General features: G+C 42.6%; 1 protein-coding gene across 1 annotated transcript in view; it reads right to left on the bottom strand.

The window, feature by feature from the left end:
• The window catches only part of CLASP1 (cytoplasmic linker associated protein 1), a 197,316-nt gene that overhangs the window by 171,487 nt on the left and 1,107 nt on the right, over positions 1-24,722 (bottom strand). Inside the window, exon 2 of the mRNA XM_067299284.1 lies at positions 12,624-13,098. Within this exon, the coding sequence (XP_067155385.1) occupies positions 12,624-12,818 (195 nt within the window). The 5' untranslated portion in view covers positions 12,819-13,098. The remainder of the gene's footprint in view (positions 1-12,623; positions 13,099-24,722) is intronic.

Genomic DNA, 24,722 nt, shown 5'->3' on the forward strand with positions numbered 1-24,722 from the left:
CTGAAGTGCAATGGAGCCTAAAAAAGGCACAAACTTCCCCCGAGACATTTTCATTTTCTTACCACTGGGGACCTTTTGGAGAAGTATTAGAAATGACACATCTGACTGATGTACTTTTCACCCAGGCACATTAGGCTGCTAGTATGCTGACTGTTCAAAGGTATTACTGCCTCAAAAAGCATGCACTAAAGTCCTCAGGTTTTCTGCTTACCACAATGAACAAAGCAATAGCAAAAAGCTTCCAGGCAATAGAAAAATGTTCCTTGTAAAGAAAAGTAATTTCTATAAATATTGCTAACACTGTTCACAGAACTGAATCCTTAACTAGTTACACACATTCACATAAGAAAAAAGGCAAGTGTACAGGAAAGAAGTAATGCCTGTCCACTTCAGTTCATAGCACAGGCAGCAAAAACAAATTGATGAGTGGCTGTGTGTTGTACACTTTGATGAAGGCATGAAGAGACCCCAAGGCAAGGGCTGCCCCAATAAGCACCACTGAACACCAGCCTCCACCCTCAGGCATGCTGAGCCCATACAATCCAGCAGAACGCACACCCAAAAAGCCTGTTCCTTCTCCATCTCCCCCAGCTGTGACATTGGTAATATACATAAACACACAGCCAACTGCCCCTCTTGCCAAAGCCTTGGAACATGCCTTAATTTGTTCCTGTTCCTTGATTACATCTTCCTTCAATCTTTTGGAAAGCCAAATGAGAGGGTAAAACTTGTGAAAACATTCCAGCTTCTCTCCCCCTCCAATTCTGTTTAGCTCTGCCTATTCATCTCCCAGGCCCAGTTCCTCCAGTTTCCTTAGACCCTTTCCTCACATTGCTCCATACTCCCACTGTTCCTACTGTTTTCCATTGCTCATTCTTACAGACACTCATGCATGTTTTAGGCCTGATCTCTGTTCCCAACTCTTCTCCTTTCAGCCAGCTTTTCCTTATGGACCCCAGCTGTCTCCTCTTTCACATTCATTAAAAAGCAACAATAATGACAAAGAAACTCAAATCACACACTGGGAACAGGCTACACAATCTTAGCCACTGGCACAGTGCCCTTGTTCTCCACCACCTCTTGTTTGAGGAAGGACAAGGAGATTCCTGTCAGGACAGGAGAGGACACTGTCCCCGCCTGTGAACACCAACATAAGACAGGTCCTACCAAAGGAGCTGACAAACTCAAGGCAAGGCAAACACGGGGGGGGCGGGGGGGGGGGGGGTTCTAACGAACAAACAAAACATGCAGTGGTGGAAACAGGGAGGGAAGGAGTAAGATGCTGAGTGGGACAAGTGGTGAGTGAGACAGATCAGCTTTGTGCACAACTGGCACATTTTTGAGCCTTTTAAGACAGGTAATAAGCAAGATCAGTCAGCAATCTCGTTAACACCTGGCAGCTGCATGTCTAGCCACTGTCACTTGCCAGACACACAGGAGAAGTGGGACTTCTCCCTGCCTAGGAACTTGAACACTTCTGGTAGTTTATTAAGTCTCTAACTTTGCAAGATTTCATGTAGCATCTAAGATAAAGCCTTTCCCATCTATCCCAAACAGCTAAAAATCCTGATTTGGTTACCAGTAGCACACACTTCTGCTGTTGCATATCCTTTCCCTTTTAGCTTTGCCAAATATAGACCTGCCCCATTTATAACACCGTAGAGAATTTTCTTACCTTGGTATCTTGGCTAGGATGCCCCTTCTTTCTACACCCCCATCCTTCTCTAACATTTCAAACATTGACATTTTCATCCCTCCAACCTTCAGGGTATGTCGTTTGGTCTGAAATGTCAGCTCCTGCTTTCCTAGTCATCTGTGCTGCCTGTTCTCATCACCCCCCACCTTTCAGTGGAAGCTCTCAAACAAGCACTGCTGCCCTTTTCTCCACACATCCCCTCCTGCTTGGGAAAGGCTCCTCATTAATTTCCATTAAGCTAACTTAGTACGAAAGGAAATTCCAGAAGACAACAGTATAAAGACAATTCTAAAATGCACAAACAGATGGATTACATTACAGGAAGAGAATGGGACCTGGACACCAAGAAAGAAGCAGAGCTCTTCAAGGGTGATCAGGAAGCTTGGCTCTTGATGGAAGCTGGAGCTGGCAGAAGCTTTCACAAGCAGATGTGATATTATTTTATTCACAGTCCAGCAACATTTTACAGGTAGCAACTTTCTAGAGACAAAGGGATGGATAAAGTAAAAGAGATGGGCAGTGCACATACCAGGAAGGCTGCCTATATAAACCTGGAAGAGAAGCTTTAGCCAGACAGAAAAGAAAACCAAATGTTCCAATCTGTAAGAGCAAGTACCTCCTGAAACCTGTGGGCAGTTTCAGCTTTCTATAGATCATCAAATTATTCCAAGAGAAATTCCTTCTAGGGGCCAAGCAATTCAGGCATGCACATAAGAGCAACACATCAGTGGCGCCCTTCATTCCTCAGGGTACACTACAGTGCTCCTACAAATTTTGCAGAACTAAACAAGCAAGCTACACAACTATCTTCTCCAGGGTCTTAATTAAAAAAAGCTAGGAGACTACCCCAAGAATCTGCCCCAGGAATGCAGTCTAATTAAACAGATATAAGAACATGCACAAATATGCTGTCCATAGGATCCCCTCCAAAACTTAAGTGCATTTCTTATTCCAATATGCAAGCTACAGAATTGTCCATATTCTTAAAGGAAAGATATAAATTCTTAACATTGGCTCCACTAGGTAACTTTGGTGGTGGGTGCACAGTAGAAGCCTATAACTTTCAGCTTTAAATAGTACTGAACAAGCAACATCCCCTTTATTTAAGCACTACTTTGTCAGACACCAAGTTCTTCTAAACTGGTAAAACCAGACATTTGTTCCATGCTACTGCATAAGCAGTAATGCTTCCATTTGCAGTAAGATCTCCAATTAGACCTAACATGACTATGGTGCTGTCAAATGGGGAGTCACAAGAAGACAAGGCAAAAATATATCTTTTAACTGAAAAAAAAAAAAAATGCTAACAGACACAAAGAACTAAGACAATTAGTAAAAACAGCTGATTTCTAACACGCCATTTACACCAAACGCAGACATTCCTCAAACATGAATTTCAAAATACACTGAATGGAAGCAACTTCAGGTTTTCCATTCGCTATTATTAGGTTCTCAACCATTTACCATACAGGCACTAACGCTCTTACCCTGACAGGGTAGTAATGCCACAGTTAACCCAACAATACTTCTATTTCCCAGAAGAGATCCTGCTCTACTTGTATGCATGTCCTCCCAGTCTGAGTAGAGCTATCCACAAGAAGGGAATGGAAGGGACACTACTGCCTTATTTTCCATTAGTTTCACAAAACTCTCTCAAAAGAGCTACTTTTGAAGATGAAAAAGTATTACTAAGCATGGAAATTTTCTCATTTAATTCAGGGCCCAATCCTACACATTCTTTCCTCTGGCTGAACTCCCAGTCATGCTATAAAAAAAAAAAAATTATCTTGCCTTCCATGGTCTGCTAACTGGGACTCTTTGCTCTAACACTAGAATACTCAAATGTTGCTTTGTTTTAAAGTTTCATATTTGGCACAAAAGCGATACCAAATGAGGAACATAGCAGGTTTTGTCTAGTTAAAGAGAGATCTGATCTAGGAAGAAAGTAATGAACAGCTCGTGGGAGGTAATGTTCACTCAGAGAATACAAGAGACTACAAGACTCCAATGCATTCCACATCTTCCCTATGTTTAAAGACATAGCCACAGAGCAGACAGCACATGCCATACAAGTATACGCATTAGCTTTACACGAACTAGCTCACGCACACCTAGCAGTCCAGCCATTAGAAACCTGGAGCTCTGAGCAAACCAAGCAACGGGACAAATCAGACTGTGCTGAGCCTCAGCTAGATTGTCACAAGTACCTTAGACGGCTCATCTTAGAGTTAGCTCATGTATCTTTAAGATGAACCAAATCTGTACCATCCCGTAGTCACAGGCATCCTAAGGGCATCTATTTGGGAATTGATTCACATTGGCACCTCTGACATTGTGACACTGACCACTTATGTTCCCATCAGCTTTGTTAGAAAACCAAATAAGAAGTAAGTTTCAAGGCTTTGGCTGAAAACACAGATACAGTAGATGCAACTAGATGACCTCCTGAGGCCCCTTGCAAACTGAATTTTCCTGCAATCCTTTGAACTGAATTTCCTACCATGCAGGGAACCTTAGCTCACAGTCTCAAACTGTGACTGCTAAAGGGGGGCTGTCACCAAGCCAGAATCACACTTTAAGATAAAAAGTATCCCTGCACCAAACAGCCTAGTTTAGTGGGCTGGTCCACCCAAAACTAACATAGTTGCACTTAATGCTAAAGACATGTTAGAAGATAAAAACCAGAGATATGCCAGGGTGAAAGAAATGCATGCATTTCTATTACTGCATATCAGGTAGTTTTCAAGCTGACTTTTAAGATGTTTATATCATTGCAATATCCATCTATCATCCATACACTCCTTCCTCTCCCTGTAGCACCTGAATTTTTTGACCAATTTCAATCAAATGCGATTGAGAAAACAGCAATCCCAAATACACTCTTACAAATATTAGTAACCAAGTAGAAGAGAAGAGGTTCCATTAAGAGAAAACACTTCAGTATGAGGAAAACCACAACATTAGACACCAGCAAATCTACACAGAAAAAGCCAAAGGAAAGGAGGCTTCTTAAAACTCTTCTGCTTACAACAAAATGACCTAATTAAAACTAGACAAAGTCAGAGGCAACTAACTAGATCCCACTGCCTATGGGACTCTCACTAGGTGATTTTCCATGCTGAAGTTCAAAGAGTGAGACAAGAATGGCTTTCAAGAGTATCCCACAAAGTGAAGGCATGGAAAAGCAGGCATGCTTTTAGCTGAGAGAAACCAACAGGCAGGTGAAGCTGGTGTTGGTGAGGGGACTGTAGGGGCAGATGAGTATTTCTTTCAGCATCAAGAGAACAAGAGAATCCCACAGAGCCATCCTAGAGTCTCTGCTCCTAGCAGAGCCACACATCAAGTTCGCAAAAAATCAAGACGCCCACAAGCCCAGGCACTGCAACTAATCCCCAGTCCAAGTACTGATCCTCAGCTAGGAGGCACAGTGCCAGAGAAGATGAAGATTCTCCCCCGCCTTATCCTGCTACCTACTAAGCACAAGGGTAGTTGGATCGCTCGGGCATATGAATGACTGCTAATTCTATCCCAGAGATAAATGCACTGCACTAACAGGCAAGTGACTTTCAGGCATAGCATGAACCATTTTTGTAAGTCACTCTGGGATTTCTAAAGACCAAAAAGCAGTATTTTAAAATAAATAGTCATGCTTATTCAAAGCATCAGAGTAGTTTCAGGTAAAGCATTATATCTGCTCTACCAGAGGAAAAAAATGCCTGAAATGGACTTTCCCTGTCACCATAGATAATCCTATTCTATCTTGTATATAAACCACTTCACAGGATCTATCCTAAAACCAGATAGATTTCTTGCCTGTATCTATTCCTATTTAAGAGTTTTCCAGTCCCTCAATGTTCTTGCAGTAGGAAACTTTCATTTAATGTCCAGTCCAAATTTATTCATGACCAGTTTTTACCCATTTGTTCTTGTGCCAACCTTGCCCTTCAGCTCTTAGAGTTGCTCCCCCTCCCTGATATTCACCCCTCTGATGTATTTATAGATGGCAGTCGTGTTCCCTCTCAGCCTTCATTTTGCAAACTAAACAAGCCAAACTTTTAGTCTCCTTTGGTCAGCCAGGCTCTCCAACCCACTGAACACCACACTAGCCCTTCCCTGCACCTGTTCCAGCTTGAATTCCTCTTTCTTGGACATAGGCAACCAGAACTGTACAACACATTCCAGAGGAGTGTCCAATAAAGCCTTGTACAATAGCATTAGTACACCCTTATCTCCAAGGAAATAAATCCCCAATAATCTGCCTTTTCCACAGACGCTTCAGCCGTGAACATAAAACACCCTGTAGTCAGCTAGTACACTCAAGGTTTCCCAAGAGATAGCAAACCATGTTAGTCCCAAAATGCACCTCTGAAAAACGCACCTCTGAAAAAACCCTACTGACAAGCACTGAAGTGCCGCAACTGAAACACTACACCAGCATTAAAGGAATAGCTTTATCCTCTCAATTTAGTAACCTAGATGTTGATAAGCCAAGCTGGCTCAGTCTGTTTTGTGTTGACCAGACTCCCAGTCCCAACAAACTGCCTAGCTGGTCTCACCAATGCAGAGGCAGCCACACCAGCAGGCACCAACAGAAACCAGCTATCCAGCCCCCAGCTTCCGTGGGGCCCACTTGTCTGTGCCCATCTGCACAAGCCATATACAATGTTCTGAGCCCAAACTAGTGTCAGCACTAAAATCCTACAGGAAGAAGATATAAATTCAGGCAGAAGGCAGATTCATGGGCTCAAACCTCTACAAGAGGGAAGGATATGCAAGGGAGACATTTACTCTATATTCCATTCTTCTGCTCCTCTCTGATCATCTCCTATTGGCCACTGTCAGAGATGGGATACTGAGCTAGACAGACCGTTGGCCTGACCCAACCTGTCAAGTCATGTGCGCCACTATGGAAAAAAAACTTTTACCCTATTTATTTCAGCATTGGGTCTCCACTCTTCACACTCGAGATTTTGTGGCCTCTCACTATTTATATTTGATTTCATAACACCTTGGTAAACAGCTGAGATATTGTTGTCTGATACACTCAGGCTCACAAACTTTTTTTTTTTTTAAATGCAATCAGTAGTACATCCACATCATATACAAAACAACTAAGAAGTGTTACTATTCCATTCCAGTTCTTCCCAGCCCAGCCGGGAAAGGAAAACCCTTCTTGCTAGGGCCAGTCATTGTTACCTGAGAAGCATTAAGAAAAGCCCACAGGAAAAGCCTAAATGCTGATTTGCTACAGCAGTTGGGTTTTTTTCTCCTGTCCTGAATATGAAAGACTGAAGCTAATATTAAACTCAGTCTATCCCAGCCACTACAGCTCCATTCGGCATCTGTCTCTCTAGCACTCCCCATACTGCTGACACCAAACTGGTAAGAGCTGCACCATAACCAGGTCAAACTACCATACCCAGGGGTAAGCATGGGAAAGGCAGGTCCAGCTACCAGAACCCCAGAGAAGTGAGCCAGAGAAAAAACTGACTGACCAGCTGGACTGGGAGTGTGCTGGGAATTGACCATTTCAATGCCTACAGGAAACTGGATATCCTGGAGCCAAAAGTCTCTGCTCTTTCATAGTTTAGGGCAGGAAAACCCACAGATTAGGAGCATGCCAGCACCAGAACCTAAAGGCAAGGACTGCACATGAAGTTGCAAATGCAATTAAAGTCCGGTGAGTCTTTTGCGCCTTCTAATTGGGCAACAAGAGGAGTCAGAGGCCATTTTTGCTAAGATACTTTCTGAGATATAGGCATGTGCAAGCAGTAGATGCACTCTCAGCCAAGACCTCCAGGACAACTCTTCCTCCATGATCTGGTTCTCATGTCTCCTGGATATCAAAATAATTTTAACTTATCTTCATTCTTACTAGCAATTTCATAGCTTCACGGTAAAGAAGTTTTCAGGGATGAAACTGCTGAATAAATGTATGTATTGCTGATCTTCATGTACTCATCAGCTTCCTAAAACTCACCAGCCAACAACAGCAGCTGTTTGAAAACCCTTTACCACCTGCCTTCCCCCCCGCCCATCCCCAAAGTCTTTTTCCCTGTGCACTAAACACTCAAAACACACTTACCAAGTTATCATATCAACCCATAACCATGCCTGATAATTACTTCTTAAATCAAAATTTCTTCCACTGAATTTCAACCAAAATAAATATGGCATAGAGAACAAATGTATGCTTATAGTGAACAACCATTCATCAGCTTAAGTCACTCTAATGGACACCACTTTAAACTAAGCCTGCACCATCTGTTCTACCCCTCAATTAGAGAAGCCAAAAATTATTCAAAGCACAGTTTAAGAAAGAAAACTAATTTATGTATGTAAGTTTTATTTCTCTTCAGCTCAGTGAAGCAAGATCTTGTAATGCTTAAGATTCAGACATAGATGAGAGTGCAAGGCTGCTTTCCCTAACATAATTAGCATTTTTGTCACGAGAAATAAAATTTCCCTGTAATATTTCACCATATATTTTGTTTTAAGGAGTGTGATGCCCCTGTAAGTAACAAAATCAATTAGGAGCTAAAATAACCAAATCAGAAGTCCTGCATACATAAACACAAATCAACACCAGGTCCCAGATACACAACCCTGCACAGCTCACACCGCGAGGGACTGGGTCTACCAGCACAGCTTTACTTGTACAGCGAGGAGGCCTTTGCAAGCGCAAGGTCCTCAGCCACCAGAATCTGTTACGCAGGTTAGTTTGTAGCTGCCCCCTTTATAGTCAAAGCCAAATCCTGCAAGCCACTGGGCACAGAGCCTCACACACATGGATCAAGCTGCACTGGGGCAAAGGGATCCTGCCATGTAGAGATACCCTCCTTGGCAAGAAGATCCTGTGCACAGTGAGAACAGAGCAGGTCCAAAATCTTTCTAACTGCAGAGGCACAACAGAAACAAAGTTTCATCCAGTTCCTTACTGGTAATCCCCACCTCGTTTCAATCTGAACTAGCCTCTCCTAAAGCTTTGCAATATGAGAGGTTGATGAGGACCTTTGCTCAAGTACATGGACCTTTATCCTGCCTGGACCATCTCTCCAAGCAGAGTTCACTCTCAGTTGTTGCCAGTCAAAAACAAAACAAAATACAAAAAAACCCCACCCACACAAAAAACAAAAAACCCACAGCAATACCAAAAAAATATAAAACTAAACTGACAGCACAGGCTACACCTTGCAGGGAAAGGAAAGGTGCGAGACCCCTCATCTCCCATTGCTAGATGGTACAGTGCTTTCCTGGTGGTTGGCAGTGACCTCTTGCCTGCTGCTCCCCAACCTCAGGCTGCCCCTAGGAATATCATGCTGATAAAAGACCGCTTTAAGATCCTAGATATATACCTAAACACTTATACACCGTAATGTGAAACTTCAATGGCACATCATAGCCTGGGTCTAGAGAAAGCCACATTAGTTACAGATGAGTAAGGAGATCCTGTCTACCTAATAACTGCCAGAAGTAGCTCAAAGTGAGATGGTTCACTAGGATATTTTTGATGATTTCAGCTCTTTCCCCCTGCTTCACGATTGTGAAGCTGAGAGGACGTGCCAAAGCACTGGACATCACTGCATAGGTTTGCTGCACATCAAGACTGACAGTTCAGTGCAGGCCTTTGTTACTGTTGAGAGTTTCTAAGCTCTGAAAAAATCTTTTTGATTAGTAGGGGAGAACATGGAGTCCAGCAGAACCACCATTCTGAAACAGCACACACAAGCAAACAAGCCAGCGGGAGAAATCAAGCAGGGAGAGGGGAAAATTTCCTCTTTTGATCAGTAGTGTCTTGCAGTCAGTTCTCCATCCCAGTCTCTCCAGTAAACCTCACAACTCCTAGCAGGCATGCAAACATGGACTCCCTGCTGCGGGTAACTGAGCTCCAGGGAAAAATAAAAGTCCTCAAAGAGAAGCCATCTTTCCACCTCTCTTCTGTCCTCTGGCTACCTACTGGCATTACTGGGAAAATATAGATCAGGCAGTGCCTACTGGGTGCAATTCAAGTGTGCTCCTGACAAGCATAGATAAGCAGCAAAGGGTCTTGCACAGGACCTCAATGCCTTGCTTCATATAACATCCCTCATGCTTCCTTTACTTGAAAAGATCTGAGCATCTTCTGTACCTCAGGCAGCCACCTGCTATGAAGCAGGGACAAGTGATCAGGTCACATCGCTGCTTGATAGAAGAGTGTTGAGGTGTCCATTTGACAGTTCAATGCTATTAGAAGTATCTTGAGTCCCCCTCTCCTGTTTGATACATGATGCTTTTAGACTTTGATAGCACCAAGGGAAGAGGAACATCTCTTCCCCTCCATCACTGCCTTTTGCTGCATCACTCAAAAGAGAAGATGGTATCATCTCCCTCCCAGTGCTGAGGTTAAAGATTTCACAAAATGGCATCAGGTAAAATAGAACCAGTGCACAAAAACCCCAAAACATAAAAAACCCACCAACCATGGTCACAACTTGCACAGCTCAAACTTGTACACCAGTGAGGGAGACAGCTTGAGCCCTCCTTGTAAAGGCTTAGTAATTTCATCATCAGTTGGGGTTCCTTTAGTCTAAACTCCGAACAGTACTGCCACACAGAAGTCACTTCTCTTTGGCTGGCTGATGTTTCCCCAGGGATAACATAAGCACATTTGTTTAGTTAGAACAGTCCCAGACAGACAGGCAGATGCCATGAATCAGCTGAACCCTCTCCCAAGCTAATAGGTCTGTTATCCAAATCCAGCCTAAGTTTGAGAGAGCACCCTTTATCACTGAAATGTTAAGAAATTTCAAATCTTGCAGATGGTCTCAATCTTTGTTTTGAATTGATTTTTTTTTTTTTTTTTTTTCAGATCAAGGAAACGACATGAGTAGAGACAGACTGCAAATATAACAGCTTTTTCAACCGTGACCAAACAACTGCAGTTTAGCTCTCCAGATGGCTACTCTAGGGCAGCGATGTTTGGCCTTTCACTCTTAGGGTTGTTACACTAATCCATGAACTGGATCAGATCACATCAGCTACACTGTTCTCTCTAACACCAGGCACAGCTGAGTTTCCACAACCCCCCACAAGCAGTCAAGAAGAAAGGTGACAATATTACAGATGCAGGCACTAAAACAAAATGGAGACTGGTATATGACAATGCACTAAGTCTTGGTCTGATACTGAAGCAGGGTCACTCCATCACCAAACTCCAGGTGGTCAGCCTGTCTCACTTAAACATTTCATACCCTCTATTTTATTGCCTCACTGAACAAAACACCCTCCCATACACATCTCTGAGAAAGGCCTCTGTTATGCACATTAGAAGTTAACTTATCAAACGCAGCAAATGCTACCTATAGAATATGCACATTAATGAACAATCAGTTCAGTTAGCAGCATGAACTCTGAAATGGAGTCACGCCAACACAGAAGTGGCACCAGTTTGTTACCGGGTAATGAATACTACACTGGATTTTGTGAGAGTATATATTTCAGACAGATTGGGAAGGAGAACAAGTTATCCTCAAAAGGATCACGTTTAATTTGTAAAGTACTGCATAGCTCTAATCCGTATCAGTTCATAAAATCCATGCAAACAGCAAATTTCATGACAATTTCAAGTTTATTGTGCTTGTGTTACCTTTCTACTGAGAATCACGGAAGCCTAAGAAAAAGCCAGTTAGGAAGAAGAGGGGCAATAAGAACATGCTATGCTCTCAGAAAATTACACATAGTGTTTGATACTGACAGCAAACTAAGTAAGATTTCTTTGTGGGCCAGAATAGTCCTCCATCAAGCTTGTACTGGCTCTCATTTTTTTCATTCCTGTATGCCAAACAGCTTCCACTGCAGTTGCTTGTTGACTAAATGAAGAGCAAAAGTGCATCTGCACAGAACACACGAACCAATATACTGCATTCTTGTTTCAATCAAAATTTCTATTAAAAATATAGTTTAAATGAATCTGAGGATGTTCAACTCCAGATCACAAGCAACCTATATGCTAGTCTCTCCTTCACTTCCACAGGAGAGAACTCCAGTTAACAGCTGTACTCCACAGTAAAACACACAGTTAATTAGCTTCAGGCTTAGGTCTGTAGGAAGTTTTACCCTCAGAGATTTTTCCAGACTCATGAGAAAGGAACAAAATCCCCTAGTTCTCCCTATAGCAGCAGCTTAGGTGCCCTGTTTGCCTTGTTAGTGTGCCTCAGGAAAGGACAAGGACAGGCATTTTTCCAAACCACACTTGAGAAACCCTCTCCAATGAGGAAACCAGAGTACATGGGAATAGTAGCTCTTCTTCACGAAGAAGTGTGGGGAAATGAAAAAAACACTATAGGGATAACAAGGTGGTTGAGTTTCTTGTCTCACTCATCTCTGTTGATGCAAAATCATCAAATCCAACAGAAGACACATGCTGATTAGCTGTCTTGAGCTAACTGTAATAAAACAATGAATTGTACTTTAACTGCCCCCAGAATTTAGAAAAAAATCTAGCAAGAATCAGTGACCATGTGAAAAGATACTGGCAGAGCATGTGCATGTGTGTATACACATATACTTTTTGCAGCTTTAGAACTCTTCTCCCCTTTTCTTTCTTTTTTAAGATAACAAAATTTCATCAGCTTTGCCAACTACTGGGATGATCAAAGCATCCCACAGGCAAACAAGATTTCCAAAAAATCTGTATATCAAAAAGCATGAATACCAAATAAAAATCCATTTACTAAACTCTCACTTGCTGAAGTCTTACCACCATGAGTCCTCAATATCACATCAACTATCAACTATTTACCAAGAAATGGGATACAAATGGTTGATTCAGCATGATTATCATTTTACAGAACAGTATGTTAGAAAGTCTACCATATAACTCATTTAGATCAAGCAACACTTGACAATGAAACATCTAACTAATCACATTCCACCTGGAAAGTCTTACCTTATAGTTGCTGGAATTTACCCAAGAAGTGGCCAGTCCATCAACCATTTTATCCAGCATAGTCTGATCATGTTCAAGATCAGCTGACTTCTGTTTATCTGAGAAGTAATCTATCAATTCCTGGCCAACTTGAAGTCTCTTTCCAACATCTTTCTGCAGCACCTGCGCTAAGCAATACTCCATACTGGGCTCCATAGTGTCTTAGAAATACAGCACCAGCAAGAAAGCTAGAGGGCAGCAGGTCCAAAAAATCCTTCTACAAACGTATGCAGGAGGTCGCCTCTTTGTTCGATGAAGGTTACTGAGGGTCTGGGTTTCAAAGATGCAATTCCGAGAATGGCAACAATGCACCATGTGTGTGTGAAGAGCAGCTGGCAGGATATTAAAAGTCCAATTTAAATAACTAGTAATAAATGAAGCAGCAAGCAGTGCTGTACTGTTGGGTCTGCAATAATTCCCAATTCAGCAGTCCATTCTGAAAGAAATGAAAAAGAACAGTATTATAGGTTAAATTAAGAATGGAGAAAAAAAGCATGCCACAAAATAGGTTATTCACATACAGCTGCAAAGCTGTGATAAGCTGGATTGAGCAGCATTGTTCTATTTTAAGGGATCATACGAGGTAGGTCAGGACAAAAACCTTTGGTTATTCTTTACAGCAGCAGTTACCCATCAGCTCTTTAAAGGTAGTTTTCATGACAGACACAGTATATCTGGCACTTAAATAAGAGCTGATTAATGAACAATATTCTCAACTACTAGAGTCACCATCCACCCACAAAGGTAGAGACAAAATCCTTATGCAGGTCACCAGGAAAATGCATGTTTCAAGAGGTGAACAGAGGAAGAGGTCTGGATCCTGTTTTGACTGTTAGTTTTCAGCAATCAATGCCATCATCTGGCCTACAAGATACAGCTGTAAAATACAGGTCTAACACTGGTAATATAAAATGAGCAGTTTTCAAATACAAAGTGCTCAAGCTGTTTTCAGGCTGAACCCTATTATATCACAACTACACAGACCGAGGGAACAGCATTGGCTTCTTCCTAGCATATATTGAAAATGCAGTTCCACCAACAGTGCCTGTGATCCCCCAAGAACCAAGACCATGTAAAAGAAAGGCAGAGCCAAACTTTGTTGCCACTCAGAGGCAGCAGCATCCGCAAATTAAGCTTTTTGCTTATGTTTAAACAAACAAACACACACACACGCCACCACATGGCTTTGCCTGAGGTCTGGTTACGTTCCCCAACCCTAGAGGCTCTTCTGCCCCATAACACAGGAACTGCATTAGGGAACTTTTGGGCCAGCACTGCCAGTTGCAAGCTCTGCTTCGCAGCAGCTGCAGCCTTTCTTTGTACCTCCCAATCTGCAGCCAAATGAATCCTTACAAGCAGCCAGGGACCAGACCTCCCAGCCTGTCCTCCAGCCTCCTGCAGATCAGGGCTCCTGTCATCACCAACTGCTTCCTGAAGCACTCCTTCACAGGTCAGCTCTTTTAGGAGGGGATGATAAAAATCCAGAATATCTTTTTACTTCCCATCTAATAATATCCAAAGTTAGAAGCCTGCCCTACTTTCTCCACCAGTGCAAGGAAAGCAGGTCAAGCTCAGTGCAAGGAAAGAGGCTGTGGAGCAAACACCCGGTTCAATAAACAACTGGAAGGAAGCTAGAAGCACAAGTTCACTAATTGGAAGCACTGGGGCAGCAAATCTATATACCTTCTGTTTGAGCAAATAAGGTTTGCACAAAAGACTTATTTAATAAGAATACAATGGATCTGATAGCAGATGAGATACACAAAGTCCTAGCCTGGAAACAAAAGCACACCTTGCAGTAGACTACTTCAGTTCATTATCTCACCTCCATCTTCCCTGGCCAGACTTACAAACTGCCATATCCTACAAAAAACAAAACAAAACAAAAAAAACCCACCCCACACACAACCACCCCCCACACACACACACCAAGCAGAGCACCTAGAGCTAGAGAGAGAGAGAGAGAGAGCACAGTGGCTTGTGGCCCAGGGCTTTCCTTAACCCCACAACTGCAAGCAGACACTTCCCAGCTGCCTGGGACTTGATGTGCCGCTCATTCATCAGGCAGGAGGAGTCACAGGAGAGCAGATCCTCCGTTCAGGCAGTCAGTTCAACTCTGCTGGGTGACAACAATCAAAACTGGTTCTGTACATCCAGGGACTCATCTCAGTCAAGTGTGTAGAAAATCCTACCATCAGCAAGAAGGGCTTGTTTGGGCCTCTGGACTAAACTCCCTTCTCACCAGCAAAACCTGACCCTCCAGAGCAGCACCTGCAACTGCACACGCAGCACCTAGGGCTTTAAATTAGTGCTGTGACAGCTTACCACTTGTGACCACTACTCCAACCCGAACTGTCTCAAGAGTATACCAAACTCACCATTTTGGCAAAGCTATTTATCTACCTATTAACTGGGAAACACAGAAAGCCATGTCTTCTACCACTAAACTATCTGACTGTCAGGCTGTAGGTAAGACTGAGGCTTCAAGATTGACTTGACTTCAGATTCCAAAATTGAACAGCACCTCCAATACTGCAATAGGGATCAATGCTCAGAGTTGGAACAATGCCATTTTCCTTTAAAAAGGGAGATGCTGATTCCAAACTAAAGGACAGCCAGACCCTCTTTTACTACTGAAGCTATAGTTTCACGCATTTCAGTTAAGCACCACCTCTGAAAGCAGTGCTTTGCGCCTTCCCACCCTTGAGCAGCACAGACTTGTGGACAGTGATACAGGTTTAAACTGACCTAGCCAGAAAAAATCAGTTCCTCAAACTAGCTCACTGCACGGCTCTATGAATACCTTTAAATAATACTGGCCCATCCCCTGCCCTCTAGCATGGGCTGGTCCTGCTCCTTGCTGAAGGCACTCCAGTTTTGTGAGGCAGAATATTACACAGAGTAGCCTCTAAGCACCTAACAGAGGAGGGTTTTCAAACAGCAAGGCATGATTTCACTGGGTACCTGGCTAGCAGGCAATTACTGGTGAAGGGATACAAAGATAGGTGATGCCTATCTGTTACCATGCTCTAGCTGGAACCGTGAAAGTTACTGGTGTGGTTTGTTTCTGGACACCAGATACAGCACATGCAAAAGAGGACTTAACTGTGTTAAAATTCAATAGAACATGGTGGAAAAAGTTTCTTAATTGCTCTTAAAATGGAAACATGGAACTTGTTTAAGCTTGAAAATTAATTCAGATTCCAGCAGGGTGTGAATGTTGGTTACCACAGAATAGCCATTTCTGATTAACTTCACATATAGACAAGTCCCAACACATCCAAGAAAGCATTAGCTGGCCATGAGAATGGAAAGTTCAAAGTTTCTATTTTCTTCTATGTGGTTTTCATTTAAAAGTTTATAAGTCTCTGCCTACAAGCAAACTTTTAAGAAAACTAATTTAAACAAATTTTTGTAGGAGTTTCTCTTGTTTTTCTTAAATATTATGCAAAGGAAAGCATAAAAATAATTGTGTTGCTCTGCAGAAGAACAGATTTGTGTAGTAAGTTTGTGGACTGAAGTCTAAAGAAGATGCACTACACACTATACAGCGCCACCTTCAAACACATGCATGGGAGAAGAGCCATAAATACCTTTGAATCCTGTGGAGGGCAGAAGTAACAAGCTAAGAGGAAAGCTCAAGGTTGGCGTATATCTACCAGCCAACAGGTGCTTAAGTGACATCACTTCTGTGGTTTATTTTTCCTGAGGTTTGGGGGTTTTTGTTTGTTTGTTCTTTAAAAAGCATTTCCACACACACGTTAGGAAGCCTATTAATTCCCCCTCTTCCTCACAAGAGGAAGTGGAAAAATACCATCTGGGAAAATCAAGTCCTAATCTAAGTTTGACATCAGCCAAGATAATCCACAAGAAAAGCTATTTTCCCCACCACCCCTGTTACTGTAAAAATAAAGTTCTCTCATTCACTATAAAGCCGTCAGAACTAAGTGCTTGGCCAAAGTTTCTGCTAGTGACACACCTAGATTTTTCTTTCAAGAGCTACCCAGCAGAAAGCCATTAGAGATGCTTAAGTTTAATGCCAGTTTAGGGCTCAAAATGATAGATTTTAAAGAAGAAAGATGATAAAGACTCAACAGCCCAAAATTACTCAGCCAGATGCAATCACTATAACACCACAAAAGTTCATACAATTCACAGCAAAGCAACTGGTTCAGCATGTAGAATAAGTTAACCCAAACAGTAATGAAGAAATACTTATTACCTAAAATTCTGTAGAAACATTAAACTGAGTATATAAGACAATGAACTTTTTCAGTGTTTAGGAGAACTCACTCACCCTAGACTAAGTGAAAGTCTGCATCATTTTGTAACTGTAAATTAAGAGATTAGGATATTTTTATAGGAAGCTTTACATCTCCTTCCACTTGCATTGAGTAAGGAAACATGCAGCACGTAGAACAGATGCAACACTACTGTCCTGGGGGCTTATCTATACTTGAGCGCTCTTCCAACATACCTATTCTACTTTAAAAATTATACCCTGCTTTCCTCCACTCTAGCCATCATGTTTAGTTATCTTCATCATGTTTCATTATCATCTTCATTTGCAGACAAACCCGTACAGGTCAGAGCCTCCCCAGTCAGCTGCTCCAACACAGCTACTCAGGACACAGGCTGCAGAGAGAAAGTGTTGCTGCTGCTTGCAGTCACTATAAGCAACTGCAAATGCTGCTGGACTTGCTGTTCCAAGCCTTCCCCACCACCTTCCTGTACCTACTTCCAGCCAGTAAGTTTGACTTTTAAACAGCTCCCAAACTTGACATTGCTTCTTTGGTGTAATATTTAATTTTTGTGCGGTTAATTATAGCACAGCAGTTGTATAAGTAACACAGCAGTGCAGTTGTACCAACAAGCCTCCTCTTTCATAGTTCTCAGGACCTAATTGCATGCAAACTTCAGTTTGAAATTAGTTCAAGGTACATTAGACAGACACCTCCTTGAACCTTGACTTTCCACAACAAAAAAAACTCCCTCAGGAGACCTCCACCCTAGCAAAATGCAGCAACTTTTCAAATATAAAAGCTACCAAGCATCAAGCTCTCTGTTGTTCACTGTTACTGGAAGGTGTAAATATTTAACTATTGGGTTTATCAACCAGACACCCTTGTGCAAGAAGTTCAGTGCAAGGACAATGGCACCTAGAAATAAAGTACTGCAATGACTAGATGCAGGTCTCATCTGCAAGTAGTTGAAAGCTTAATCTCTGCATAAAGGGTGGAAATTGTCAGCCTTCTATCCCCTCATTGCCCTCCCTGGTTTTTTTTGTTTTGTTTTTGTTTTTTTGCTTCAGCTGTTATGGCTACTCCCTGCCCAGAGTGGATTTGCTATCAGATCTTTACAGAGTATGAAAACACTCAGAGCTCAATTAGATCTCCTCTTCCTCGGATGTTTAAGTAGTGGTGGACAAAGCATCAGTACTGACAGCCTTTGTCTTAAAATACTCTTTCTAGTGCAAACCCTAGGGGAGAATGAGGTGGCAAGTAAACATCAAGTGTTCTATTTGAAGAGTAAAGCACCTTTTTTTTTTTTTGAAGCCAAAGGCAGTTGGCAGGAGTTACCCACCCAGCAATTAACAAGAGGTCCCTCCCTCTTGTTGAGCTGTCTCCATAGGTAGGCAATAATGTTTCCTTAATGCCCAGGAATGTTTCACAATCACTATGGTTGTTTTAGATTAGTAATTAGTGTTAGCTTTCTACTTCAACCTCCCCTTAACCCAAAGATGTCTTTAGATTTCCAGCCTGACAAGCAGACTCATGCTTTTCTAAACAGAAGTTACTGATTAGCTGATGGGATGGTCCCACACTTTACTCAATGTACTAAGTGCCTCTGACCACCCTTCATGCAGTTTCTTTCCACTTCCCCCATACAGTAACTTTATCTGTCTTTCAGACAGTGCAACCACCGCACACACACTACAGGTACTCAGCAGGGCAGTCTTGCTGATAACGCAGTGCAATTAAGTACTGCCCATGTGCATGCGGCTTCCTTGCTGGAAGTTTTATTAGGTCTTCAGTGCAGGCTTCCTCCTCCTCCTCCTCCACTAAGGAAGCTTTTGCTAAACTCCCTACTGCTGCTGGCAGTTTCAAGAGCCACCACTGGCTGAAGGCTTGCTAGCACACTGCTAATAGTAATCATTTTTAAGCTTACTTGGAGTGAGGGTATTAAGGGGCTTCATGTTTAAAGTACAGACTGGAGCTAATTCATGCTGGTGCCCAACTTCACTGGCATGAGGAGATCTGAGGCGATTTCTAGAATGAAAATGGCTGCAAGATTTCCAGGGCTTAAACTAACTGAGGCCTTCTAGCCCCCATACAACCCTCTTCCCAGGACAGACACTAGCCTGGAAAGTCGTACTGCATTCACTCTGGGTTAGATGAGAGATAAGCTTCAGCTAATAGGAATTCTTCTGCCTCAGTAATCGAACACCTCATACAGAGATACTGATTTCATCGAGGCATCAACCTTCAAAGAATCTCCACAGTAATGAGGTTGCAGCAAATCAAAATTACTTGCCAGCTTAAGACCTGAATGTGACCCCAACACCTTACACTAATGGCACCACCTTGCAGAGCAGGAGTAACTCTTCAAGAGTAGAGTAGAAATTTATGAGTTTTCATGTACTTTGTTCTCCTAATATAACCCCTATTTGAAATTAGTTTGGTTTTAACTTTGTCTGATATCAAGGACAAGCCTAGAATGAGCTTTCAAGGTCTCCTTCCATTTTAACAGATTGAGTGTCAAGATGCAGATCAAAGTCCTATAATGCCATGAGCGGCTCTCGTCAGATCAGCTGCCCACAAAAAGCACTGTGCAACCCCCTCTTGTAGGCCTCTTCATTCACTGTGCCAAGGTATTGTACTACAAGCAATTTATTAGGGGCCTACTACACCACAGGAAAAAAAATCCTATCCACGTGAAAGTTTATGTTGCAAATAGTACATAAGTCTGGGTTTTGCAACCACAAAAATGTCCCTTTTTTCCCTATCTTTCTTTCTCATATCTAACCATACCTTAAAGCCTGCAGAGTCCAGTTCTGACACCTGCGGGAACCTGCCCAGCAAACTGTATAGTACTGGCTCTCTAAGACACCCAGATCGTATTGGTACAATGCATTAAAATTTACATGTCATTTTTACAGTGGTGCTCACCATACCAATCTTGCGCTCAGCCTTGCCCTCCTGTGCCCACCTACATCCTCCCTCGCATGCCTGCTCCAGCAGTGAGAAGGTTTGACCACAAGCTACCTGTCCCTCACCAGCACCTCCTCACTCTGCTCTGCAAGGTGTCAGAGCAAAGAGCGTGCAAGGTCCCCAGAGGGGCTGTGGTGCTGCACCCCAGGAGAACAGAGGAGGTGCCCAGTCCCCTTCCTACTGCAACCCCAAGTGCAGGAAAAAGCTTCATGGATTCAGGTCCTAACCCTCTTCTCCACAACCCAGCTGCAAGATTGGATCATCAGGAAAAACACAGGAAGAAAAGGAAAAGACGACTTCCACCTATAGCCTCATTTGTCTAAAAAGGTTAGCAGTAGAGCAAGGCTTTGAAGTAAAACATTACTGAAAATTAAAATAGTGTCACCTGTCACTTGTCAGATCGCTAGCAGGACAAGTGGTTCTGCAGCACACAGGAGAATCTGGTAACCCCCATTCACATTGCAATGACTGACAGTTAAGATTACTAATTTAGTTGAGCCTGAAGATAGAGAACACCTCTCAAAGTACACATGACCTGGAGAAAAGGGTGGGAGAATACCAAGAACCTTGTATTTTATGGACAAGAACAGAGCAGAAATTCAGTGTCTTTCCCAGAGTCATTGCAAAGCAGTGCTCTAGTGGCAGTAGAAACTGAAGGCAAGATAACTCCTCAGGGGGAAAGGAAAATAACCCATACCACCACATGCTGGTTATAAGATCAGGATAATCTAGTTTTAAAGAGATCAGTGGGTTTGTGGTATAAATTCCATACTCCTGCAAATCCTCCAGGAGCTTGTTATCCTTAATGTATAACTAGCTAGTAACACAGAAGAAGGTCAGAAGTTTGTGTGTACAAGTCCAAGCAGAACTACCCCAGAGGCAAGTGCACGAGGCAAGTGCTGGTAGTATAGTTACAGATGACAGGAAAAAGAATAGACAGGATTGTATCTTGGGTGCAAGCCCTCAAGGGACACTGAGTGTCCACTAGGGACCTTGCAGTAAGATTTCTTCCCTCTCTACCCCACAATACTTCCTCCAAACATACAAATGTACTTTTCACAATCTTAAGACAGTATGTATCATATGGGTGCAAAAAATCTCCACGTAGCCTACATCTCAAATAACACTGTTCACACACAAAAAAAATTCATGCAGGTAAGCAGATGTTAAAGCCACAGACAGAAGCACCTCCAATTCTAAGACAATGACTTAAATATATACTTATGAAAACAATAGTCATGCCTGCTCATTCAAAAACTAATCATGTACCCAAAAGTGAACAAGACAAGAACTCAGGCAGACCAAGAGAGAGCTTTTTATAGATTAACTGTGGGATGTAACAGCAGCAGTTCATAAGTCAGCAGTTTTAGAAGTAGTTTATTCTCTTGGTCTCTCTTTTCAGAGCCTCAGAGATGGGCTTCAGGCCTCCCAACTGATGGGTTTAGATGCTAATGCCCACCTCCTCCCTCCCATCACTCCAAATCAAACATATGCATGCGTGCACACACACACTTCTCTGACAAAATAGGACTCTTTACACACCACTATTCCCCAGGGCTGTCAGCCCTCATAGAAACTGTTGGCCAATGTCAGGAAAACTCCCAGCAGCAGCAGAAATGCTGACAGGGGCCAGCATACGGTCAACAGCAGTGAACCAGCACCCAGGACCAGTTCAGCCACACGGAGGGAAGCGACAGGTACTCTACCGGGCTTGAGTATAAGCGGATTCTAGGCAGTGTGGCATTCGCAACCACACGTAAGCAGATGGCAGGAAGAAATCCTCAACACAGGCACAGCAAGGGATTGCAGAAAGCCACCACTACACTACGATTTATAAAAGATGGGCAGAGTACAGGACAACTAGGAGCAAAAACGACCATCGATGATATCATTTATTGGGCTGAACTCTACTGGCAATACATAATAGGCAAGCACATGCCAGAGCACTTCAGAAACCACTAGACCAATAAACTGCCTGCAATACAACGGGTAGAGATAGAGGATCCGAATCCTCCATTCTGCTCAGCATCACCTTGAAGCACAGGTCACAATCAGACTCCATTTTGATCAGATCTTTGCTTCAACAAGTCAGCATTGTTTCAATTTTGCTTTCTAAAACATCTTGGAATCTGAAATATCTACAAACCAAGTTTAAAGAGAGGATCTCAACCTATATCTAAAACTGAAAAACTAGGAAATGCTGCACCAGGGACTGGCTGATTAGACTGTTTATCCTGTTATTTTGCTGACATGGAAAACAAGAGATTTAAAAATGAACTCACTTCCAATAAGCTAATGATGATGATGCTTTCCCAACAATTAGTTTGGCTGCTCTACTTGGCATGCTGTTTCTAGATGCAGAATGGACATCTCTGTCCTTGGGGAGCGGAACATGCAGAGATTTGATTAAGTGATGCAGCAGGAAACCAGATAAGTTCAAACACTAAACGTGAATTGAGATCAAGCTCTGGGAAATCACCTGCAGCCTAACAGACCACAAAACCCATTTGTTGCCCTCCTATAACCTGAACAGGTAGAACTTCATCCAATTCTTTTGTTTTTCTGGGTTTTTGTTTTGTGGGAGAGGGCTAATCCTGTCAAAGAGAGGTGAAGAAAGTAATCTCTCATGTTTATGACAAAGCCAGATACTTACTACAGTGCAGAACGCCAAGGAACACACATGCATGTTTAGTTCTTCAGTATCCTGCTGAGCAAAAACTCTTAAATAGCTCACATCAGGGTTTCAGACAGCTTTGAAGACTGATAACAGGTTGGCCTGACAGACAATATCCAAAACACTGAGAGCGCTCCAAACAAACATGCAATGCAAATTTCAACAGTACACAGGCTGACGAAAATGAAAAGCTTGAGCAGAGAGCACCATGAAACGCACACCATTAAACCATGGGGCAATGATATAGCTGTTCTGCATGGTAAGGCTGCCACGAACACCAGTTCTCCACCAAGGAAAGAACTAATGCCTTTCCTCACAGTAGCACTGTTTGCTTGCAATTTACTAAGTCACAGCCTGAAGAAATTAATAGACAAAAATAGTCTGTTTTATTAACTCAACTGAGAAATCGTTATATACTGGCCAGCTTTTTTTTTTTTTTTTTTTTTTAATAAATATACTGGCAAGATGTGTTCAAAGGTACACTGGCCCTGTCAAAATCCAGGCAGAAGCTTCAGTTACAACTGCCAGCCGAGGAGGCGTTAACAACAGCAAGCCTCCTCTACAGGCATGCCAAACAGATTTCAAACCCCAGGCTAGGCAAGACCCAAGATAATGAGAGACTTTGCCTGATCCAAAGTCATCTGAGGCCAGAAGAGTACCGGTAATAGTAGTTAACAAGCTTCAAAGCCACATTACTCTTACAAAAATCTGCCTGAACAATTAAATGGGGGGGGCTGTCATTTCTTTATCTATCTGAACATTTTGTGCTCAGCCTGTTTCATGCTTTCCCTTATAATGCAGCATTATCTGCCTCTAACACACAGACTGTTGAGGGCCAGATCTAGCTCCTGAAATTGGAACTCCTACCAAAAGTGGCCAGACTTGATGTCCGCTCTTATCTTCTAACAACTAACAGCACTGACTGAATCACTGATGAATAGAGAAGGACTAACTAACATATGGGAGGAAGAAAAATCACTTCAGTTTGAGTTTTGCTATTTAAATATCTGGTTTTCATAACACTTAAGCTGTAGCTCAGATTTAAGATTCCTACAGAACTTCAAAGACTACTTATTTTGGAGCCCTAGCTCGTTTACAGGCAGTCTTTGCAAGTGTCCCCTTAGGGAACGTCACATGAACTAGAGAAACTTATTTCAATCACACAGGCATGCTGCTGTCTCACTTTTAGCACTGTAAGTTATCAGCCAAGAGAAGCAAGGCCAAAGCATTTAACTTGCTGGCATTTTTCTTCTTGGAACACAGAAACTTTTGAAAACTGTCTGATTAATTCCAAAGATTTCACGGGAATGTGGCAGGCATCAGTGTGAAAGAAGACCCTATTTATTTTGACAATGATAAAAATAAAGAGAAGCGTGACTATGAAATACAGAGAGAGGATCACCCATGGCGACACAGTCAGTCATTACTAAGTCCCTCTGGTAACTTCCAGGCTTCAGCCAACATAATTGACAGAGTTCAACAGAGAAAACAAGCAAAAGCTGGACGTTGCCAAGCCTAGGACTACAGCACAAAGGCTGGTTTCTTGCAGCAAGCTATGGACCCATGATAGGAAAGACCCTGAATATTACAGTACTGTGGTTTCATCCTGCACTTGGTTTAGTCCATTGCCCTAACAAGAACTCCCCCCCATTGGAAATTCCCAAACATACCCTGTTGCAGCCCTCTCTCCAGTTGCAACTCCCTCTGAATGAGGTTCAGAATCCTACACAGAAGCAAACTCTTGAACTTCTGGTGCCTTTTGCAAGATCTAAATCAGCAACTACCGAGCTAAACAGTGGACTTGCATCATTGGGTATCGAGCAGACACTGCTTTGGCTCCTCTTCTAGCAGCATTCAGGAAGCGTTAACAGGGATAAATGATGGACATGCAATCGCTAAAAAAATTCAGAGAAATAATCTAGACAATTTATTAATAAAACAGACTGCATTGCAGTTGTACCAGAGACTAGTACAAGTGCTGGGGTGGAGACCACATCTCTGCCTTGCCAACACCTGCTAGGGCACATGTTTCTTTGCTTGACCTCATCTCCTTTACTGAGAAACACTGCCTTATGAAGCAAGTCTGCAAAGCACAGAGATCCACCAGTCAGAACATGACCCTCACACCTGCAGAGTCTCTGCTCTACTCCACCCCAGGCTTCCCATACCTGGAGG

Source organism: Apteryx mantelli, chromosome 6 (genome assembly GCF_036417845.1).
Source record: "Apteryx mantelli isolate bAptMan1 chromosome 6, bAptMan1.hap1, whole genome shotgun sequence".
Taxonomy (NCBI): domain Eukaryota; kingdom Metazoa; phylum Chordata; class Aves; order Apterygiformes; family Apterygidae; genus Apteryx; species Apteryx mantelli.